Below are 18,117 nucleotides of genomic sequence, written 5' to 3' on the forward strand. Positions count from 1 at the left end.
GCTAGCTAGGCAACCTATAGTTCAAAAACATTGCATCATCTGTATGATTGTGGCCACACCCCTTATAGATTATTGAGATGACTGTCTGTCGGTGGAGAAAATGCTATCTCTGCCTCTTCTACGATTGATTTCGGCCCCGTTTGATTGCTGAAGGTCGGTGCAAAATGGCGGCTGTAGAAAGAAGCCCTTGCTCTTGGACTTGGGGGACTGACTATGATAGCTGAAAAATATATTGGAAATACTGTATCTTGATGTAACATTGTCCACTTACTAGGGATGTCACGATACTAGAATTTCTACTTCGATGCCGATACCCAGGAAAATATCGATACTCAATACCATTTTCGATACCACGGAGGGGGAAATGACAACACATCAAGAGGTATGAAAATAAATGAAGACAGATGGACGGACAGACGTACGCTTCTCCATAATCTAGGGCTGATAAAACTCATTAAAAACTGTGCACTTACACAGCAGATTACCCCTGCTCTAGTCACCAGCCTATCAGAACACATTTAGCTTGTTGAAGCAACAGATACCCACCACCAATGATAGGGAGGGAAAAATCTGTAGTATGTTTGATTTTTCATTAAGAGAAAGCACTGCTGCAAATGAGTATTGTATCCGTTTCAAATGTTTAGTATTGACACTTATCGATACCTGTTGCAAATTAATATTGTATCTGTTTCAAATTTTTTGTATTGATTTTTATCAATACTATCGATACTTTTGACAACCCTACCAGTTACCCACAGAAAAAGGAACAATACACACCACACAAACAAAATGGACCAAGAAATTCAAGGTACATCACCACAATAGCTGCTTTTTAACAAATTTGATGAATAAATTTAACGAATTGTTACTTTACACATACACACTCTGTATTCAACGCATGCACACATTATCATATTCACACATCTCGCACACGGAGGCACACACACATGGCTGACATAGATGTCTCTTATGTACAGTATATTGTCACTTACATGCAGCTAACGTGCACATTCTGTCAGGAGCACATATGGAGCCAGACACATTAACTCATTCACCCTGTGCCACACTCAAGACAGCAGCACCCCATTGCCTCGGATAAGAAGTGTAAGCTCAGCCTCTCTCTCCATTTAAAAGTCTCCGGCACTCTAGATGCCTGCTTGGCCCGCATTCCCAGACAGGCATAACTCTCTGGCCGTACAGCCCATAAGCACATAGCATGGCATTTTACTGGCCTGTTGTGTTATTGTGACACAGATCAAAGGTTGAACTTGAAAAGTCCTCTGCAGCGAAAGCTCCGCCAAAGCTGCTATTATATATATGTGGAGTTTTTTTCCAACGGCATGTTTTACAGTGAACAGCCAGGTCTTTGCGTGAGTGAGCAAAACAATCAGTGGCTTTAACGAGCAATAAAAAGACACTTACAGCTGATAAGGCATCTCTCTTGGCACTAATGATGGACTCAGCCAACCTTTTAAGACACCCAAACAACTTTTGTCTCTCTGCCGTTACATTTTATATAAGACGAGCATGAGAGAACGTTGGCTCTCTGAGGTCGACGGGTGTGTGAAACGGATTGCTCAAGAGGAGTTGGGAGGAAAGTCGAGGAGTTTGTGGGAATCGCAGAGGAGATGGGATGACGGATGCTAGGGTTGCATATGAGCCCATGATTGAAATGGGCAACATGTTGGCTCTAAATATGAGATCAGAAAAAATTCCAATATTTCTTTCTATTCATCAGTCAATCAATTTTATAATCATAACAGTTCTCTCAAAGCACTTTACAAATGGAGCAGGTAGACGACCAGGCTCTTTATTTAATTTAGACCCAACAATTGAAAACATTCTCACGTGCACTGGCGATTTTACTGCGAGGTCATGTGACAATTGAAACAATTTACCAAACGAGCAGCACTTGGCGACAAAAAGACCCCATTAACATGGAAGAAAACCTTGAGCAGACCTAATAAAATTATAAATCTACAGTATCTCTGAAAAAAATCGAGGACTGTCATTTTTATTATTTTAATTTTCACGTTCACTGCCAATGACGACTCAACTCGTCAAAAAAAAAAAAAAAAAAATTTGACGGTGGGACGTTGATCTAACCCTTTTACATCTCCTATATAAATATGGGAGCCACCGAACGTGTACAACCCATTCCACCGACCCACTAAGTGGCGACAGTGCTCTCCAGACTAGAAAAAGCCGAGCCAAAACTGCAGGGGAACGTGCGAGGAAACCATTCTCATACTGTAAAATGGATTGGCGAAAACGCTTTCGCTTTCGCGCATTATCGCGCATTATCGCGCTGGGAGCTGGCGGTGGGGGATTGCAAATTTGCATAATAGATTATGCGTGCAACACACTTTGAAACACCGGCAGAAAGCCCACAATCGCACGCAGCTTCATTCCAGCTGAGCTCACAACCGAAACGAACGAGCCCCATCCAGACTCGCCCAAAGAGCAGCCGCCAGCAGCCAGGCAGCACAGACAGGCAGAGCCTCGCTTGTGACAAACGCTGCAAAGCCACCAGAGACACACCCACGGAGGGAGGAGTTTGAAGGAGAGGGGGGTTTCCTGCTGCTATGGAGGAAATTACTGTTCAAAACTATTGTTTAGATGTCTGATGTCTTACGCCAAAAATAAATGATTAAAGTGACTGTTCTATCGAATTTCACAAAAAGCCGTTTATCTCAGCTTAAATTTTCAGACGCTGAAACCATGCTGTATTCTACTGCTAATGCCTACATAACTACTAACTCTACAAACTAACTCTTTTAGACAGAGAAAGCACACATTCTATTAGTTCTTTTGAGATAATTTGTGTTCACAAAATCTTAGCAGAAAAGAATCCTCGGCTCTTGAAAGATGAGCCAGAATCCTCAAAAAAAACCTTTGGCAGAAGCTACCTACAGTATTGAAAAAACGGCTGGCAGTGAATGTGTTAAGTAAATTATTCCTGTAATAGCCTATCCTGCCTTCATAATTCTTCCACAAAAATATCAACGTTCTGTGCATGGATACTAGAGAGTGCTTTTTCAGCAATGCCCCACATATCCTTTCTGAACGGGGAAAACCGACTATTGGCCAAAAACGGGGGAGATGCTCTTTCTTAAAATAATCTACCGTCGATGCTTACTTGTAAAACATAGCTTTGTCGAAGGTTATGTGTAGGGATGCACGATATATCTGCAATGATATCGGTATTGGCCGATGTTAGTCATTTTTTAACATATCTGCGTCGGCCCGATGTTGCAATGTTAATATCAGTTATCGGTATCAGCCAAACTTTTCACATTGCTGTTATGGCCGATAGCCGATATTTACCGATGTCGATATGATCTGTATGATAATCAAATGTTGTACATACTGAAAAACATGTCAACACTGTGAAATTGGAAAAAGTAATGCATTTCTTTATTAACAAAACATTTGGAAAAGCCCATAAATCATAGATTTACCACATTGTTTCCTCTCAATGTTAATATTGGTTATCGGTATCGGCCAAGATTTTCATATCTGTGCATCCCTAGTTATGTGAAATGTGGATAAATCATAGGTGTAACTTTGGCTTGAGAACTTTGATATTTTCAGATTTCTCTGCACAGTTTTGGTTCAGAGGGTACAGTATAGACTGCATGTTTTGGTTCAGAGTAGGGCTGCACGATATGAGGAAAAGCTGCGATGTGCGATAACACTGTTCAATATTGCGATGACGATATGACCTGCGATAAATGAAAAAAAGCTATAAACAAAAATATTAATGGGTAGGGGTGCTCCGATCCGGCTAAGCCACGATCCGATCCGATCCGATCCGATTCCGATTCCTAGGGTCACGAACCGATTCCAGAATCGATTCTCGATTCCAACGATTCTCGATTCCAGAATCTAGAATCGATTCTCAATTATGTAGTTTTATATTGCAATAACACCCAAAGGTAAATCTAAGACAAAAAATGACAAATGTATTAATGCTGAACTTCAAATTCAACTTCTGAAGAATTACAGTGAGGGCCTAAATTCATTTTGCAATATGAGTGTGTTAATTTAAGCATACGTATCAGTAAGTCGCACGGGATTCTCAAAGCCTGTGTTGAGGGTCATACGAACAAAAATGCACTCTTGAAGCTAAAAAAAAATCCAAAACCAACAAGTTAATTATTTACATTTTTACTTCAATGTAGAACAGTCATTTCTTACACATGAGATTACTTTTAGCCTTTTAGTCATAACGATTATTGAAAGATATTCCATATTCCAGACTGAAATGTTATGACAGAAGTGGAGTGTTAATGACATGAACATTTGGACACTTATTCAGCCGGTATCTTGCAAGTTGCGTTCAGGTGCACTGTAAAAAATTATTTTTTTTGCGATAACACGTGACTTTTGCGATGTGTTCATCGCGCATTTTCATATCGCGATGACGATGAAAATACGATAAATCGTGCAGCCCTAGTTCAGAGGGTACAGTAACAGTATAGACTGCATGTTTTGGTTCAGAGGGAACAGTATAGACTGCATGTTTTGTAGCCAGACCTTTTGTCACGTTGTAAATGTCTATTTTGAAGAAAGAAATAAGAAACAGCTTTTTTATTTGGTCTTTGGATGCCAATTCTTTTTTCCTGGCCTGTCGGAAGAGTTACGAGGCCTATAATGCTGCATACAACCAGGCCTACAATCAGCCCATTCATTTCTATTGCCTTTTATTCTGGGCTGCACTGTATCAACCAGCTTTTTATCCACTATTATTACGCTTAATGTCGCCTGTTTGTTACGTGCAATTCATGTTCCTGTTACGTTCTGGACATTTTAATTAGGCAGGCTTTTAATGTGAAGAATGAATGGACTGTCTGTTATGCTGAGAAATTGCCCATCCTGTATACATTTTTGGTCAGGGACTTTCTTTGAAATAAAGGAAATCTTACCTTTGCTAGTTTCTAGCACTCAAAATCTCCCTTTGTTTCTTTTAATAACTACTGGGTCGCTGAAACACATCCTTTGATGTTGGGTACGAGGTGCGCTGGTTCGATGCCCTTGTGAGTACGTGTGCTGCTGGCACACGTGGGCGTTGTCTGAGGCTGTCAGCCCAGCCACACGAGGCAGATGATCCGCTCAGCCATCTCAGTGACCTGCTGGGCACAAGATCTTCCAGACTGCCAGGGGCGTGCACACTCACACTGACGCACGCGCACACACGCACACACACACACACACACACACACACACGCACACACACACCCCGTCTCAAATGTATCTCAAGCAGATGCACTCAGCTGTGAATCATGCCTAGTGGTCATAATAAGTATGTTTTTAGGGATGAACAGGTAGCTGTAGAGGACAAGGCCAAAGAAAGTGAGTGATCCCTTGACATTTTCACTAAAGCCTTCAAGCGTGTTGGTTTCTTACACATTTAGCAGATTTGCTAGCAGCCAGGAGTGGCTTTTATACACGTATGAAAGCTGTCATGTCAGATGCAACACTGACATGGTACAAAGCAGGGAGGCAGCGGGTGGGATGCTGCTGAAGTGGACAGTGATTGGATTTAGATGACACCGCCGGCTCAAGGCTACGAGCCTTCCCGCTCAAGCTGTGGTCTCAGAAGTGGATTCTTTAAGCGCTCTGGTTTCTCATAGCAAACATCTCACCGCGGAGACGCCAGCCTTTGAGTTATCATGGCACCACTATCAAATTTGTCTCCAAAAGAGAGCCTGCACTGCAGCCCGTAACTGAAAGTATTTTTTACAAGCCCAGACATTTACTATACAAATTGTAAAACAAATGAATAATTTTGTTTTGTTTGAGTGAGTGAAGCAAATCTACGTCTCATATTTTACCGTCAGTTGGCCGGCGGTGTCTGCTGCTAATTTTGTGCGCTGACTCAAACACACTTTCTACATCAGTGGAAATGCTTTTTTGTTCACTTCTCGTGGACTTTGCCTCTTAGGTGAGCTGTGATGAGTCATAGTCCAACTTTGGGGCGATATTTAGGATTGTCTGTGACTGCGTTTGTTTGGGTTTATTGTGTGATGCACCTCGTCTCGCCCGATGACACAGAGCGTAGGGGGACAGGCTGTATGTAGCCTACCTGCCTGTGTGTTTTGGGGTGGCTCTGGGCGAACACACGATATCTGTCAGATGCAGTTAGAGCTCCGCCCCGCACAGCAGCCTGTCAGATGCCAGCTGAACTTCTCACTTGTCAATTGGGAAAGGTTAGCACTCCAATCAGCAGCCACAGATCCAGACGGAAGCCTGGATGCTTTCCTGGTATTTTTGTGCGGGGGTGGCTTCATGTTGACGAGGAGACCACCTTGTCTGTCCCCAGTGCCCCCTCCTCCTCCTCCCTCAGTGCCCCCTCCTCCTCCTCCCTCAGTGCCCCCTCCTCCTCCTACCTCAGTGCCCCCTCCTCCTCCTCCCTCAGTGCCCCCTCCTCCTCCTCCCTCAGTGCCCCCTCCTCCTCCTCCCTCAGTGCCCCCTCCTCCTCCTACCTCAGTGCCCCCTCCTCCTCCTCCCTCAGTGCCCCCTCCTCCTCCTACCTCAGTGCCCCCTCCTCCTCCTCCCTCAGTGCCCCCTCCTCCTCCTCCCTCAGTGCCCCCTCCTCCTCCTCCCTCAGTGCCCCCTCCTCCTCCTCCCTCAGTGCCCCCTCCTCCTCCTACCTCAGTGCCCCCTCCTCCTCCCTCAGTGCCCCCTCCTCCTCCTACCTCAGTGCCCCCTCCTCCTCCTCCCTCAGTGCCCCCTCCTCCTCCTACCTCAGTGCCCCCTCCTCCTCCTCCCTCAGTGCCCCCTCCTCCTCCTACCTCAGTGCCCCCTCCTCCTCCTACCTCTCCTCTCCACTGTCATGGCCTCTCTTTAGCCCCTCTGCTGCCCTTTCACAACACATCTGTAAGGGCCTCGTCAGGCCTGAGGGATGTAGTGGCTGAGGGTCTGTATACTGTATCCCTCCTCGCCCCCTTATCTTCCCACTCCAGAACCCCAATTAATCGAATTAGTTCTCCATCAATAGCCGTGCATGAAAGCACCTCGCCCAGGTGCTGCCCCACAGCTGTGGCCTCACCCAGGTGCTGCCCCACAGCTGTGGATATTAGTAAGAACAGCAGCAGCTTTTCACTTGAGTGTGTTAGGTAGCTGTTGTCCTACTGGCTTCAAGCCTTTTTGTGTGTGTAAGTTTGTGTCTTTATTCACAGTACAAAAGCATCCAAGAGCTCTCGGATGACATTACTAATGAGTAAAACAGTATTCATGATGTTTAAAATTAAATCTTGTGGTGTTTGACCTTCTCATCCTTTGTGTTTGAAAGACACGTTCCCCGCGCTCTCTGAGTCCTTGATTGTCTTTATGTCTCTTTTATTGTGAGACCAGAACATTTGAAAACCGCGCATACTGAGAATCATCCTGTCACATCTTGTGCCCGGTGTCTCAGGTGGAGCTGAAGATGAAGTACAACGACCAGCACTGCAGAACCCGAGGTCTTCTCTCAGGCAGCCGCTGGTACGAGATCCAGGCCTATCGAGCTCTGAACCAGGCGCTGGGCAGGTAAGGTTTGTCCTCTGTATATCCAGCTTGTCATTGAAGGCTTGCTCCTCCACTGTCTTATCTGTCATATGTTAACATTAAACAATACATTTTTGCAGGTGTATCCGGCACAAGAATGACTGGGGGGCTCTCATTCTGGTGGATGACCGTTTTAGGAATAATCCCAATAAGTACATCACAGGTACTCCAACTCTTTACACTGCATCTATCTGCCCAACGGCAAAGCATCACAGCTTGGACACTAGATGGCAATGGTTGTCCATTATAAGATACAAGTCTCTCTCTCTCTTTCTCTCTCTCTCTCTCTCTCTCTCAGCTCCGTTAGGGTTTGTACATGTAGGCCGTTTTTGTATAGTACAGTAACTGCTCAACATTGGAATTTATTAATGATAAAATAAAAAAATATAATAATATATATAATATATATAATAGGGCTGTCAATCGATTAAAATATTTAATCGCGATTAATCGCATGATTGTCCATAGTTAATCGTGATTAATCGCAAATTAATCGCACAATTTTTTATCTGTTCTAAATCTACCTTAAACTGAGGTACCTTAAACATGGGAGCTTTGTGCAAAGATGCACTGTTGTATTAATATGGGTAGTAGCTATTATCATTAGTATGAGTAATTATTTGGCCATTGGTATATTGTTATTATTGCTACAAGTTAATGGGAATACACATCTCTCAGGATGCTCTGTGTGAAATTAACCTGCTATCCAGGAGCAGCTGTGTGCCAGCTCTCTCTCCCCCTCTCGCTTTCTCTCTCGGTCTCTCTCTCCCGCTCTCCGTTGGTCTCTCTCTCTGGTCTGATTGCCCTGCCGTCTTTCTCACTGTCTGTCTGTCTGTCTCGCTCGCTTTCTCTGCCTCTCCCTAGTCTCTCCCTCTCTCCCCCCCCCCCCCCCTCTGTGTGTGTGTGTCTCTCTCTCTCCCTGCAACGGTCTGATCACACTGACGCGCTCTCTCTTTCTCTCCCTCACACAAAATGCGGGACATCTTCTCAATTTGAAGCTGAACTTGCCATTATAACAATTTTCTTCCTCCTTTTCTGCTCACGGAGCTTTGTTTCTGCTTGCTATCAACGTTACTGCTTCCTGATTTCCCAAACTATGGGTCGGACCAAGGCTCAAACATCACAGAAAGTGCATGCGTTAATCGCGTGTTTAAAAAAATAGTGGCGTTAAAAGGAATTTGCGTTAACGCGTTATTATCGTGTTAACTTTGACAGCCCTAATATATAATATTAAAAATGAATCATCAAAGTGCTGTAGAGAGTTGATTGCAGTGATGACATGTTTATGTGGTGGCATTTGTGTCTGATGTGTCTCTCTGTGTATCTCAGGTCTGTCCAAGTGGGTTCGCCAGCTTGTCCAGCATCACGACACCTTCAACAATGCCATGCAGTCTCTGGTGGCCTTCTCTGAGTTCCAGCACAGCGCGGAGGCGACCCATGCAGGGGGCAAGACCCCCGCCAGTCCCTGCTCACCCCCGGCCAGTCACTTAGCAAAAGCTGTGGAGCAGCAGAGTCCTCCCCAGGCTTCAGTGCCCACAACACCCCAGTCGCTTGTCAAACAGCCTGAAGTTTGGCACCGTGGCACGAGCTCCATGGCCCCCGCCGTGGTTTCCGTTACACCTGAGAGAGTTGAACAAAACGGAAAAGCAGGTGGGTGACCTGCACCGTACGTGATCGTGATCTTTCTGTAAGGTCTAGGGGGTTCGCAAAATTCCAAGAATCAAAGTTGGAAACTTTCCACGGGAATTAACAGGAATATATGGGAATGAATGGGAAGAAACTGGAAATGTTGGGGTAATTAATTTACCTTGTCATATACCGACATAAATATACATATTTTCTTTTGTCATATCATAAGTACGGCTGTACCGAATGTCATTTTTTCACATTCAAAGCTTCTATTGGTTTTCAAATGAAGCTTGAATTGTCTGCCATGATGTCATCATAAAAAATAAATCCAACATCCTCATGTGATTCATCGGTATGGATGGGTGCCTAAAGGTGCCTGCTGTGTGTGCTGACTGTGTCTGTGTGTGTGTTTGTGCAGAGGTGCAGTGCCTGCTGTGTGTACTGACTGTGTGTGTGTGTGTGTGTTTGTGCAGAGGTGCAGTGCCTGCTGTGTGTACTGACTGTGTGTGTGTGTGTGTTTGTGCAGAGGTGCAGTGCCTGCTGTGTGTACTGACTGTGTGTGTGTGTTTGTGCAGAGGTGCAGTGCCTGCTGTGTGTGCTGACTGTGTCTGTGTGTTTGTGCAGAGGTGCAGTGCCTGCTGTGTGTACTGACTGTGTCTGTGTGTTTGTGCAGAGGTGTAGTGCCTGCTGTGTGTACTGACTGTGTGTGTGTGTGTGTGTGTGTGTGTGTGTGTGTGTGTTTGTGCAGGGGTGCAGTGCCTGCTGTGTGTGCTGTCTGTGTTTGTGCAGAGGTGCAGTGCCTGCTGTGTGTACTGACTGTGTGTGTGTGTGTGTGTGTGTGTGTGTGTGTGTGTGTGTGTGTGTGTGTTTGTGCAGGGGTGTAGTGCCTGCTGTGTGTGCTGTCTGTGTTTGTGCAGAGGTGCAGTGCCTGCTGTGTGTACTGACTGTGTGTGTGTGTGTGTGTGTGTGTTTGTGCAGGGGTGCAGTGCCTGCTGTGTGTGCTGACTGTGTGTGTGTGTGTGTGTGTGTGTGTGTTTGTGCAGGGGTGCAGTGCCTGCTGTGTGTGCTGACTGTGTGTGTGTGTGTGTGTTTGTGCAGAGGTGCAGTGCCTGCTGTGTGTACTGACTGTGTGTGTGTGTGTGTGTGTGTGTTTGTCCAGGGGTGCAGTGCCTGCTGTGTGTACTGACTGTGTGTTTGTGCAGGGGTGCAGTGCCTGCTGTGTGTACTGACTGTGTGTGTGTGTGTGTTTGTGTTTGTGCAGGGGTGCAGTGCCTGCTGTGTGTGCTAACTGTGTGTGTGTGTGTGTTTGTGCAGGGGTGCAGTGCCTGCTGTGTGTACTGACTGTGTGTGTGTGTGTGTGTGTGTTTGTGTTTGTGCAGGGGTGCAGTGCCTGCTGTGTGTACTGACTGTGTGTGTGTGTGTGTGCAGGGGTGCAGTGCCTGCTGTGTGTGCTGTCTGTGTTTGTGCAGAGGTGCAGTGCCTGCTGTGTGTACTGACTGTGTGTACTGACTGTGTGTGTGTGTGTGTGTGTGTGTGTGTGTGTTTGTGCAGGGGTGTAGTGCCTGCTGTGTGTGCTGTCTGTGTTTGTGCAGAGGTGCAGTGCCTGCTGTGTGTACTGACTGTGTGTGTGTGTGTGTGTGTGTGTGTGTGTGTGTGTGTGTGTGTGTGTTTGTGCAGGGGTGCAGTGCCTGCTGTGTGTGCTGACTGTGTGTGTGTGTGTGTGTTTGTGCAGGGGTGCAGTGCCTGCTGTGTGTGCTGACTGTGTGTGTGTGTGTTTGTGCAGAGGTGCAGTGCCTGCTGTGTGTACTGACTGTGTGTGTGTGTGTGTTTGTCCAGGGGTGCAGTGCCTGCTGTGTGTACTGACTGTGTGTTTGTGCAGGGGTGCAGTGCCTGCTGTGTGTACTGACTGTGTGTGTTTGTGTTTGTGCAGGGGTGCAGTGCCTGCTGTGTGTGCTAACTGTGTGTGTGTGTGTTTGTGCAGGGGTGCAGTGCCTGCTGTGTGTACTGACTGTGTGTGTGTGTGTGTGTGTGTGTGTTTGTGTTTGTGCAGGGGTGCAGTGCCTGCTGTGTGTACTGACTGTGTGTGTGTGTGCAGGGGTGCAGTGCCTGCTGTGTGTACTGACTGTGTGTGTGTGTGCAGGGGTGCAGTGCCTGCTGTGTGCCAGCTGGTTTGCCAGCATGAAGAACTTGATCAAACACCGGGAGAAGGTTCACACCGACGAGCAGCAGCACCACAAGGAGACAGCAAGGCCCGGTGAGCAAAATAGTGATTGCGTGGAAGTGTGGACAGGTGGTAGGCAGAGATTTTTAGTCTATATATATATATATACCGGTATATATATATATATACCGTAAAATACCAATTATTAGCCCGGGCGTTAATTGACAAAATATGTAGCCAGACCCCGCGTCAATATGGGACCTGCGGCAGTTTGGGACCTGCTTTAATTATTTTTGTACAAAAATATTGCTCAGCAAAGATTGTAAATAGTATGAAATTGTTTATTTAGCCAACCATCAGTTGGCTACAGCCCCCCACACGATTGCTTGTCTATGGGGAGAGCCGCGCCTCCCTCTCAGCGCAGCAGAGCATGTGCTGCCTCCTCCTCCGCTGGCAGGGGAAACATTATAGCCTATCATAGCTCACATTTCTCAATCAGAGATGTCGGATTTGTAGGCCTACAAAAATCTTCAGAAAATGCCTACACAATTTTCATAACTGTCAGGTGTTGCTGGAAAACAAATTTTTAAAAAGTTCATCACTCACGGAGCCTACCCTCTTCAGTAGCGCACATGTGAAAGTGCCGTGAAATACCAATTAGAAGCCGACTTCTATGCCCGCTGGCAGGGAAACATACCATAGGCACATTTCTCAAAATAATTATTACACCAGAGATGTCGGTTTTAGTGTATAAAAATCTTCAGGAAATGCCTACACAATTTTCAGAATCATCAGATGTTGATGGAAAACGAATTTTGATCAGCAAGTTTCGTGCATATGTTTTTTTTCCTCGTTGTTCCCATCGACTTTGTTCCTCGTTTCCTCGTTCGTCTTCTTCATCCGATTTTTCTTCTTCATTGTGTTTGGGAGATGCATTCAACAGGATGTCGCAAAGGTAAAAAGAAAACATTGAAAAAACTAACCGGGCGTCAAATTGGGACCTGCTTTTATGTACAAAATATGTATCCAGACCCGGCTTAAATATGGGACCCGCGGCAATTTGGAAGTCGGCTTCTAATTGGTATTTTACGGTATATATATATATATACATATATACCGTAAATTCCGGACTATAAGCCGCACCTTTTTTCCCGTTTTTTGGCCTTTTTTGGCCCCTGCGGCTTATATAACGGTGCGGCTTATCTATGGATTTTTTCAAAAAAAAAAAAAAAAAAAAAAAAAATCTCTCTTTTTTAGCACTCTTTCTAACTATAAATCCACTTCTGTTTTAATTTCCTCTCTTGCCCTCTTTTCACCACACTGTATGACACTGTATGACACTGTGTGCACTGTAAATAACAACACAGGTGGTGTTGTGTTATGTTGTTTTGTTGAAATGTTAATAAATGGGAGCTTCCTCAAACAGCCATCTCTTTCCCGACAATCCCCTCTGTGCATGAACCCTTACATATGGTAATTAAACATTAAAACACAAAAAAAAAAAAAAAAAAAAAAACATTAAAACACCCGCGGCTTATAGTCCGGTGCGGCTTATATAAGAAAAAAATAGTCAACTTTGCAGATGCGGCTTATACACCGGTGCGGCTTATAGTCCGGAATTTACGGTACATATGTTTTGTTTTTGTTTTTTTACAACTTTACCGTGGCAAAACAACAAGATTCATGTTTTTTTACCAAGGCGTTGGATGGAAATTTCCGGACACTCACTCTGTGAGTTAGTCAGTGAGTTTAGTGGGGAAATGGCCGTAGTTAGGGATAGGAAGGTGCTAGAGAGTCAGGATTCGAGCGGTGGGTAGGAATAGTCCCTAGAGGATTGGATGGGGGGGGGGGGGGCACTGACTGACTGTCCTGACTTTTCCAGGCGGGCCAGACTGTCTTGGAATTCCAGCAGGAACCAAACGTGACACCAGAATGATAAGAATCTGAACCCTAAAAAAAAAACTCCTTTCCCAACTATGAAAATTGTTTGACTCTATATTGGCGATGTTTCATGGCTGTTTTCACACAAGCCCAGTCGCTTACGGAGGACAAAGTACTGCTTCATCATTTCAATCTCAGTCTGTGTCTTCATTCTGTTTTATTCATGATGGAGTGATGTGATGAAGACGTTCCTGTTCCACTAAAGTGGGAAAGCCTGAGGGAGCAGCAAAAGGGGCAATTTGGATGCTTTTTGGACGAGCCTTTTATAAATAAATGAAATGCCAACAGTGCCAACAGAGCCTCCTGGGGGCTAGTCTAAACTCATTTCTTGCTTGTACTTAAGAGCGAATGTTCGTGTCGCCTCAAATGGCTGAACCAATTGACTCTCTGGACCCCCAAATAACCACAACATCAGTTAATAGTGGGAAAAATAATGAAAAATATTTTATTTGTTTGTTTAAAATATAAATAACCAACCAAATGAGCAGAGATGTAAATGATCAAGCATAGGCAGGTAGCAGCTGCCCACACCGGTGACTAAACGTAGAGGCCCGGTGTGAAGGCAGCAGGGACAGCAGGTTGAGAGACACAGAGCAGGAAATGGTGAGGAGGACACGCATCCACATGAAACACATGATGCCACACTCTCACATCATCTCAATAGGTTGTTTTCAGGTGATGTCATGTCAAGATGGCGACCAGGGTGAGACCTTTGACCAATGGCTTGTTTGCAAACCACACGACCATGCTGGGGGGCAACCAGCAGCAGGCTACATAGGAAAGCACTCGCAAAATTGGACAAGTTGCTGGAAAAATGGCTTCTCTTCATTGTATATGGATCATCATATCCTATATGTTTTGCAATCGATACCTGCAGCGTGGAACGCCGTTCAACCCTCTTGCGTACTCGCTTTCCTCCATAGTAGCTCTGGGAGAGCTGCCCCCGTGCGACAATACTACGAATCACGTAGTATCTCCTTTTATGGGCATGTTGGCACCCCTCTTCCGGGTCAGAGGGTTAAACAGATGGGCACAATTGACACCATACACAATCTTCTGTCTCCGGCTGAATTAGTCCCATTCCCAAAACCCTGAGTCACACAAATCCCCTCGCCTCCACCGGCGACATTAGCCTGTACAGAAATGTGCTATTCTAATATATCACAGTGACTTATCAATAATCTGTTGGAATCTATGCTCAAAGTGTGCATGTACAGAATTTTCTATTAAAATCTTTATATTGTACTATGAGATTGCGTAATGTATGCGTGTAGATATTTCAACTCTTGTATAGATATTTTATTTCTTCGTGAATTATGACAGATATAAATTTGTAAATGTGTAAATTTTTCAAGCAGCACTGTTTAAAAAGAAACGGAAGGTCATTTTTGCACTCAAGGATGTGTGAGAGTGATGCCACCAATCACCATGAGATAATCTGGTGAGCAGACGTGTCTGCACCCATTGTCTTATGGTCATGACAAGGTTGAGCCGCTTGCTCAATTGAATTTGGTGTGGTGGATCGGGGTGGCAGGAGCGGATCAGGCCGTGGTTGGGGGGTGGATGTTGGGGCAGATGGGGGGTGAGTTGAGTGGCCTGCCTCATTACTGTAAGGTCTCCAGCGTGCCTGAGTGGCGCCGGAGCGAGCTGACGAGCAGATGTTGGACTGTTGCTTTTAATTAAATCCACTTGACCTTTGTTTGCGTTATATTGAGCGTAAGCCTAAAGGTTATGAATATAACCCGGGTTTTAGCGTAAGCCTGCATTCATGTTTTTCCCTAATGTGCAGATTTATCAGGAAATATTAACGACCTTGAAGCTTTGCCTGCCAGTCTCATTACATTATGAGGTCCATAAACATTTTGGACACAAATGCACTTTTTTTCCAGATCTATTTTTGAACACAGAATTATGTTTTTATTTTATTTTATTTTATTTTATACAGATTCTCAGAAGATGATCCACCCAACAGGACCCTTCTCCCATCAAAACAGTGAAGCCAAAGTCCCCCTGGGCATTGTTAGTCCTCAGCCTGTGTACCACATTTTCACCTCCACCCCCATCAGCACCCGCTTCAAGAAGCCCATCTTCAAGGCGAGGGGGCCTGATGATGCCATCCAACACTGTGAACTACCTAACCTTTCTGAGTGCAAGGAGAACCAGGAGAACTCCCCTACACAAGAGAGGAGGCAGACATCTTGTCCAGAGCAGACTGCTGGAGACGGGTCCAAAGAAATGAAAGTGGCACCTCACATTGTGGCACACGAGCTCTCTGCCCTCCCAGCTCCTTCCATCTGTGAAAGTGAACTACCTTCAGTAGACATTCCAGAGGAGGAGGAGGATGACCAGGACCAGACTGTCTTCTTTACTCCAGAACTTTTTGAAGAGGAGGAAGACAGCCCACAGAAAGAGGGGGAGACCGAGTCACCTCCCAGGGCAGTTTTAGGAGCAGGCAGTCCTGCCCTGCTGTCAGAAGATCTTTTTGGCTCAGAGAAAGGGCAAGAGAAAGCCTTAGATGGCCAGAGGGACAGTGCTCCAGGCAGTAAGGACAGTGCCGGGCAGGAGCAGAGAACCAGGCATGATATACAGCAGAGCGGGAGCAAAGGTAATGACCAGGCCAAAGCACAGGAAGAAGACAAAGGACAGAAGCAAGGTGAGAAGGGAGAGCAGGCGGAAGGCCAGAGCAGAGAGGGAGGCCGTAGGCTTCATAGGCTGTCCAGGTCCAGACAGAAAGCTCCATCCACTCCATCAGGTAAACTACTAGACTCAACAGCCTGGTTTGACAAAATCTAGTAAAAAGAGCACAGTGTCTTAAAATACGAAATAACTCGTGCACATAGAGAAACATGTTTTCCACGAAAGGATTATTTGGGGGATACGCGACTAGAAACAGGCAGTAGTTTGATATTGTAATATCCTGGTTAAAGTCATGGTATGCAGGATGGGGGTGTCCGCTGCCGAACCAAAATCCTTCACCTGAGTTGTTTTACAGTACTTCCCTGTAAAATAACTCAGTGTGTAGATGGCTGTGTCCAATTTAGGGCTGCAACTAACGATTATTTTCATAATCGATTAATCTGTCGATTAGTTTCTCGATTAATCGATTAGTTGTTTGGTCTATAAAATGTCAGAAAATGGTAGCAAATGACGATCAGTGTTTCCCAAAGCCCAAGATGACGCCCTCAAATGTCTTGTTTTGTCCACAACTCAAAGATAATATCAGTTTACATACAGGAGTAAAGAAACCAGAAAATATTCACATTTAAGAAGCTGCAATCCGAGAATTGAGACCATTTCTGTTAAAAATTGTTCTCAAAACGATGATCAAAATAGTTGGCGATTAATTTTCTGTCGATCGACTAATCGATTAATTGTTGCAGCTCTAGTCCAATTGGTGCTATTATCACGTAATCCTTTTGTGGAGGAATGCAGTCTTCACATTGTGTCTCCACACGTAATCACAATGTGTTTAGACTGTGTTGTAAGCTAACCAACTACATCACAGCTGCGCCGCAGGCAGCTAGCCCACATATTACCATAGATGACTAGGCTGCATTGTGGACTCAACCAAGCCCGCCCTCATCTCAGATCATCTCCTACTTATCTAGTGTGACAGAATGACCTTATTAAGGCCATTAAGGCAGTCTAACTATCAGTTAAAAACTGCATAACTAAACAATGTTATCTAGATTATGCTGTTGATTCTAATGTGCTGTCACCTTTTTTTTTGCAAATAATTTAAATGCAAGAACAAATTTGCCTTTTTAGTTTTCTTGAAAACAAAAACACTTATTTTTCAGTTATGTGTTTTAATGAGTTTGGTGAGCCTGACTAAACCTTGAATAGACAACAACCTTCCAAATATAATTATGTGCAATATACTAAATAAAAGGTGTCTGTGTCTGTACAGAATGTGTCTGTGTGTCTCTTCGCCTGTGCAGGCATGTTATGTGTTCAGCCGCGATTTCATTTTTTTTTTTTTTTTTTTTTATGCTATCATTAATTTTAATTGTGAACTCAGGAGAAAAGAAACTACCGGTAATACAATTTTAGCCTATCATGGTTTTTTCCCAATTTTTCCTGCAATGATCTCTCCTTGAATATTAACACCCGCCAACAAATTTGCCATGTTTATCCGTGGCCCCAATTTCCTCACATACTTTAACAGCACGCAATGTTTTAGATTGGACTGTATAATAAACATAAAACACACAACTGCCAACTTCAATAGTTATTTAAAGTCTAATTACTTTTTTTTTACATTAAAATACCCTCAAAATCCCGATTACAACAGTATTAGGAATATACTTACCAGCTAACGGCATAACCATATGTGTCTTAAAGGGGTACGCCAGCATTTTGAGAGTTTAGGCCATTTGCCATCTTGCCAATGTCAAAACTAGAATGTGCATGGCTTTATTTTCAATCTGCATGCAGTACAGACTTCGCTAGAGCTGTGCATGCACCTCATGGCAAACAAGGAAGTAAGTTTGGTTATACTCTGTTAGTTTGGTTACTCTTTGTTTAGTTCTCGGTGTGTGGATTTTCTGCGAAAATGAGCGTTTCATGTAACTTTGGATTATTTGTTTCATCGTGTGGTGTGTGAGTACACGAATCACAACATGTACAGTACATGTGAGTTTTTCTGGCGCTGTTGCAATGTGTATTTTGGCCGAGTGAACGGGAGTAGGCAAAAGCACCATAGACTGCCATTGTGGCGCTAAGCTAAGTAGCAGTGAGGGCTCTACCGCTGTCTGTACGGCACGCAGATTGAAAATAAATCCGTTTACATTCTAGTTTTGATATCGGCAAGATGGCAAATGCCGTATTGGCGT

At 44.6% G+C, this 18,117-nt stretch overlaps 1 protein-coding gene across 1 annotated transcript in view; it reads left to right on the forward strand.

Moving 5' to 3' along the window:
• Window positions 1–16,914, forward strand: part of brip1 (BRCA1 interacting helicase 1) — a 63,942-nt gene extending 47,028 nt beyond the window's left edge. Inside the window, exons 19-23 of the mRNA XM_083636810.1 lie at window positions 7,421–7,533; window positions 7,632–7,714; window positions 8,881–9,201; window positions 11,321–11,434; window positions 15,228–16,914. Of these exons, the coding sequence (XP_083492936.1) occupies window positions 7,421–7,533; window positions 7,632–7,714; window positions 8,881–9,201; window positions 11,321–11,434; window positions 15,228–16,075 (1,479 nt within the window). The 3' untranslated portion in view covers window positions 16,076–16,914. The remainder of the gene's footprint in view (window positions 1–7,420; window positions 7,534–7,631; window positions 7,715–8,880; window positions 9,202–11,320; window positions 11,435–15,227) is intronic.
• The last annotated feature ends 1,203 nt before the right edge of the window (window positions 16,915–18,117 follow it).

Source organism: Poromitra crassiceps (assembly GCF_964638095.1).
Source record: "Poromitra crassiceps genome assembly, chromosome: 5".
Classification (NCBI taxonomy): domain Eukaryota; kingdom Metazoa; phylum Chordata; class Actinopteri; order Beryciformes; family Melamphaidae; genus Poromitra; species Poromitra crassiceps.